Source organism: Teleopsis dalmanni, chromosome 1 (assembly GCF_002237135.1).
Source record: "Teleopsis dalmanni isolate 2A chromosome 1, ASM223713v2, whole genome shotgun sequence".
Taxonomy (NCBI): Eukaryota; Metazoa; Arthropoda; class Insecta; order Diptera; family Diopsidae; genus Teleopsis; species Teleopsis dalmanni.
Genome location: NC_051846.1, coordinates 137,868,012 through 137,874,150, shown reverse-complemented (window position 1 = coordinate 137,874,150; position 6,139 = coordinate 137,868,012). Strand labels below are relative to the sequence as shown.

The following is a 6,139-nucleotide window of genomic DNA, read 5'->3' as shown; positions in this document are numbered from 1 at the left end:
GACGCCGCCGTTGGTTACGTTGGTAGCGGTAAGTGGTGCTGACATTGGTCCCGGTGGTTGTTTTCCTACCGAACTGTTATCAGGGCTTGAATGCTCTGAAATTTGCCATTTGTTTTCATTCATGCACAATAATTTCACTGAAAAATATTTTTACTATTTCCTTTTTTCTGTTCGAATTTAGAATTTGCCATTATTCACAAAACCACACGCATACGTACTTATACATCACAGCGGCACACACACCCCGCACACACTTGTCGAATCGCATTAATATAATTATGTGTGCTGAAAGGTATTAATTGCAACACGCCATCTTGATGAAGGCTACGAAGGCGTTGCTCGGTGTCACAATCAAAAGTTTTCAAAAGAGTGAAAATAATTTTATTATCCTTATTGTGTTTCTGTATAAAATTGAATACACCAACTATGCCGAGGAATTCTAATTAGAATTCCGATGTGTTGGCGCACATGTGTGTGAGGGTATTTTGGGGTTTAACGCTTCTCTCCAATGTGCAGTGCAAATTGATTCGTTTTCTAATTTCCTTTTCATTGTTAAAGTTCATTAATAAAAAAGGTGGGCGACAACCAAAATTGAATAAAATTAAAAAAAACCAACTTTTCTTAATAATAAACAACCTCAATGAGAGAGTATAGAAGGGTTTGGGAGTCTCAGTATTGCGATAGAGATTATCAAGGACGTAAGTCGCTGGGAAACCAAAAGTATCATTCTTTTAAGCATGAAGATCATCCTTTCTCAGTAAAATTAATTCAATAAGTATGGCATTCAAAACAATAATATAATATTATCTTACATTAAAATTTAAAAGTATCTTAAATTGGGTCATCAAAACCACGTTTAGAGTACTAACATAGATTTAGAAAAAAAATTGTCCTAAATTCGATTTTCTGATAATAAAACTGATTATGTAGTTATTTATACATTATTAAATATTAAAGCCAGTTTCAAAACTGTATAATACAGTGTGATTGGAAAAAATATTTCTCTTTTAGGTTGACTTATAGGTTTACCTTTTTAGATGATAAAATATTTAATAATCATAGTAAGTATAGTCTGAAATTTGCCTTGGATAAATCTTCGAATTGAACTGTACTTAACAGGATTCATCTCACGCCTGAACTCTACATTAGTGGTGCTCTGTGTACAATGCCATCTATGGCATTAGATCTAATGGTCCACTTAATGCCACTTGACATATTTAGTAAGCAGTTGGCAGCATCATCTGCCCTAAGATTGAAGGGCACATCACAATAGAGGGCTAGTGACCATGGGCACGGCTCCATTCTAAAACTTTTCTGTCCTACTCCAAATAACATTGACTATACCCCTCCGAATCTCGACTTTGATAGGAAATTTATTGTTACATTCTCATCCAGGGAAGTTTGATGAGAAGGGTCTAGAACGTTTTACCGATGGTTCAAAGACTGGGAGCGGCGTAGGCAGTGGAGTTTTCTCAGGGGCGCTAAATATATTCTCCTATTATAGGCTTCCAGATCACTGTAGTATTTTTCACGCGGAAGTAATTACCATAAAGAAAGCTTTAGCGTGTCTAGAAGTAAATAATATACTTGAAAGGAATATATATACTATCGGATAGTCAAGCTGCTTACATCTAGGACTGTCTTTGACTGTCTTTGTCTATACATCTCTAAAAGAGATGTCGACGCAGTTCAATATTTCTCTAATTTGGGTTCCTGGTCTTAGGGATATTTTCGGAAATTGCAAAGCAGAGGAGCTAGCCAGACGGGGTGCTTCAGGAAATCACTCGGAACACCTAAACAGTCTGGGCATATCGTTGACATCATGCAAATTGGTATTGAGTTCTTCCCGTGCCAAAGTTTTTAACAAAAGATGGGAAGACTCTGCGATATGCAGGTATCTGTTTGTAATGTGGCCACAGACCAATAATAGAAAATCGAAATCTCTCTAGAGATGCCCCGTAGAGATATTGTAGTAGATTTATTAACAGATTATTGTATTCTAGGTCATCATGCTAGGAGACTGAATCTCCCATTCAACTATTTTTATCGCAGAGACTGAATCTCCCATTCAACTATTTTTGTCGCAGTGGTGGTGAGGATGACGAAAGTGCCTCATACCTGCTTTGTTTCTGTCCGGGACATGCGCGGCGTTGCCTTAAATTTTGGGGGGCCTCCCTCTAAACAACATTATAAGATTTTCAGTAATACGGTGGCACAATGCACCCGTGGGCCCAGCTGGATCCCCCTGGGGTCGCCGGTATAATCTAACCTATAGTCAGAAATGAAATTTATTTACTTCGTGAGATTCAACAAAATTAAGACTTCAAAGTTACTAAATTATTTCGAAAGTTATAGCAAATAAAATGGTTGAAGTTTACATATATTAGTTTTAAAATGATATTTTGTGTTTTATCCATTAATAATACATATTCCAATAGTTTGATGTATGAATGTACAGAAACATTACAAGAAAATATATCTTGTTTAATTCCGTTAAATTCAGTATTTTTATAGCTGTGTCTTTTTCTTCTTTCTTATTAAAAAAATAGAAATTTATTTCTGTGTAAGCTTATAAGCCAAACAATTTGATAAGATGTTACTAACTAAATGCAATCATAAACCATTTCAGTACTTACCTAAAGTAAGCATACAGTTTTTACGTAACCCTCCGGGTAGAAGCAATCATCTGTGCGTGTTGAATTAAAAAAGTCTCGTCATGGACTCTTTATAGGTTGTCTCTGGCTACGAATCCATCATATGAGCAATCGTACAATAAGCTTAATAAAATAAAGCGTCAGTTTATTTTATAGTATTGATGATCTCTGCAAATGATATTTAAATATTTATTGGAAATATCCGAAATCCTTAAAGAGAAAGTACATCTATATAGATGTTTGATAGCTAATTGCAAACACAGGTAAAAGACATAAAATAAAAATAAATAAGATGAAAGAGTGGAATTGCCTACCAAATGTACGACAGCTATTCAATACTCTTATTATCTTACTCTTATCAATACTTTAAAATTATGATATAATTTTATAATTATGTCATAAATCATAAATAATAATTATAATGTAGAATTTTATAATAATTCTAAAACTGCCATGCGATAAAGCAATAATCCGATGTCAGATTCGCACACACAACACACAGTGGAACCACCTAGTATGGTTTATATGTACAGGTGCAGAATAACTCACACAGTGGAACCACCTAGCATGGTCTATACGTACAGCTGCAGAAAAACCAATCGTTGATAAAAAAGCATTTGATACAAGTAGAAAAGTTGTGATGGTGCCATAGAAATAAGCGCGGCACTTCACGGAACTCTGCGGTGAACGACGAAAATATCGCTATTAAGAAATGAGAAGCGAACAGATGTGTCTTTTCAGCCGAAAAGTGTAGGAAGAAGAATGTCGTTGGGTGCTATGCAATTTATTTGAAAATGGTATCTAAAGATCAAAAATCTAACAAACCCAGGTTTGATTCGTATAAGAACAAAAATATTAGCGTGCTTATAGTTAATCAAGGTTCGCTCAATATTTTGAGACACAGATTTTCGAAGCTATTTAATATTGGCTGAAGTGGTACAAAGTCTCATTTGTAATTTTTAATAGTTGACGATAAAGTAATATCTTCGCCCGCCGATTATGATTTAGTAGTAACACCTATTATACTGCTTAAAAATAAGGTTGTCCAGATTTGGTGGCGAAGAACTTTTTAAAAATATGCAAAAGCTAATTTGTACCTAATGGCAACATAAATGTTTGTTAAACTATGGTGTTATCAATTTTTATTTTTAATTGAAGACAATATAAGAACAACATACATCATTCCCTAAAGCGACGAGCTGTCGCATAAAAGGTTCTGCACAACCAACCAACTCATTAATTAGACTATAGCCGAGTGTCTTCAAAACAATTCCACAGATATGATATTGCAATGAGTTTTATTGAGAATTAGAATGCTTTTATTATACATACGATATGTAGTATTTAAATTCAAGTCAAAGCTCAAGAGTTTCATTACGTAGAGCAAAAGTTTATTTTATGTTTTATTTTCGTAGTAGGCCCTGTTAAGAAAAATAATTATTATTCTTTTAAAAAAATTGCATTCAGATCTCAAATTTATTCTATATATTTGTGTTGTAGATATTTTATTGTTCTGTTACGTCAACAGAAATAATTAAGTTCAAAAATTATTAATTGCCTGAAGTACCCTCAAGTTCTGTAACAAAAATGGGTAATATTTTTTCAGCTGACCCGGCATCTAATGCAAATGAGGCGGTTTCGTGGTAAGTTTTTAAACATTTTGAACAACTAAATTCGATAACTTCTCTCGTAGCAATACTGAAGCAATTACTAATGGTCCGAAAGGTGGTCGCCAAAAAAGAGCAAAACGTCAAGCAGTGACTAAACGAGGAAGACCAAAAAAAAAGCGTATGGACAAGCTTGAACGTAAGCGCATAAAGAAACCAGTAAGTAACAAGCGTAAAACCGCTGTACGTAAATCTGGAAAAAAGACTTCATCAAGGCCTAAGACAGGAATAAAGAAGCGAAAACAAGACAAGAGAGGTAAAGGTAAAGGCAATAACTCAAGTAAGATGGTATACTGGGCAGATATAGGAGACGATTCAGATTACGAGGAAAAATTTACAGCTCAGAACACTGATGACTATCCAATTAAGTAGTAGGTGACTGTTGGGCGTAAGTGGTTTATATATATTATATTAAAAATTTTCTAAAACCATATTTTTGAATATTAGAGTACATATATCCCAAAACTCATGAGACGAATAAAAATTAAATAGAATTTGTGTTGATGAAGAAAACTAGAGGCAAGAGAATGAGTTTTTTTTCTATTTATACATGGATCATACACCTTTTTGTAAAACAAAATTTATAGTAGATGTAAATGACGCAAGCTTCTTAGAAACGATTTATTTTCTACTTTTACACAAAAATTTACACAAAAAATAATAAAGTTCACATCCAAATTGAAGTCTTTCTGATCATTTTTAGAAAATATGATTTTTATATTTAAAATTAATAACAACCCTAATTCTTAATATTATCATGCTTAGCTCAACAAGATGCGTCGAAACTTCTACCAGAAGTCTTCTTTTATTTAACGGTCTAATATTTTGAGTCAGAGGTTTGATCTGGATATTTTCTTGTTTGATCACAACAATCACAACGGTTTAAGTTCTGGCAACTAAAAACTTTTCGGAGAAGGAACCATTATGTACGGTGCTTGATCAAAATTAGCCGTACATAAATATCCGTATTATTTTCCGTTAAGTTCGGGTTTACAATTCAGTCTTGGCTTGAAACGCTGCTTTTATACTAAAATATAAATATTAAGATAAGTTATTGTAATAATGCCTTCTTTTCAAAAAGATTGGTATGTTTTCCAATATCTGAAATTTCATACAATACAAGCAATATAATCTATATCCATAAAAGAAAGTCGTGTTAGTTAGACCACTTATAACTCAAGAACGGCTGGACCGATTTTAATTATCTTTGATTTGTTGGAATCGTCTCCGCTCCGAATAGCAAAATATATTATAAAATATTGGAAAAATCCACTTATTTTAGCAAAAATAATTAATTTGTAAATGCTGTTTCAAACTGTTGACAGTTCGACAATTTGAGTGATATTGATTTCTTTTTAAATTTCCTTTTCAAATATTTCAAATTTCAATTATAATAAATTTAAATATAATAAATAAATATGAGCTGAAAGTATTGATATGTTTGTTTTGTGCGAGTGCCAGACTCACCATCATATTGAATCATTGCAACCTGTTGAAGGTGCACAACATAAATTCTTCCAAATATACTTCATGGGCAATATGATGGAACAACTTGAACGGCGTCAAGAGATCAACACAGCAATGAAAATAGCAATTTTTCAAGATCTGCAGCAACTACTTCATGAACATCATGCATTGGTCAGGGTGTTCAAGACTGCGTTGGAGCGCATGCCACATGATAACTACAAAGTTGTGATCAGAGCGGATAAACGACCAGCAGAAACACATGAACGCAAATTTAACGCTCCAACAATAGATGAAGTTGCAATCCTGATCGTTGGAGAAAACTTGAACACACGCGATATTGTACTTACACGT

General features: G+C 33.6%; 1 protein-coding gene across 1 annotated transcript; it reads left to right on the top strand.

Moving 5' to 3' along the window:
• Positions 1-4,147: 4,147 nt before the first annotated feature.
• On the top strand, positions 4,148-4,986 carry LOC119666492. Its single transcript, XM_038075772.1, has 3 exons — positions 4,148-4,297; positions 4,348-4,709; positions 4,769-4,986. Exons 1-2 carry the CDS (start codon positions 4,242-4,244, stop codon positions 4,691-4,693), a joined length of 402 nt encoding a protein of 133 aa, XP_037931700.1. The 5' UTR covers positions 4,148-4,241; the 3' UTR covers positions 4,694-4,709; positions 4,769-4,986.
• Positions 4,987-6,139: the final 1,153 nt, after the last annotated feature.

Bases quoted from the DNA above. Each gene is read 5' to 3' on its own strand.
- LOC119666492 (XM_038075772.1), top strand. From the start codon at position 4,242: ATGGGTAATATTTTTTCAGCTGACCCGGCATCTAATGCAAATGAGGCG. The intron at 4,298-4,347 runs GTAAGTTTTTAA...CTTCTCTCGTAG, and splicing joins GCAAATGAGGCGGTTTCGTG to CAATACTGAAGCAATTACTA.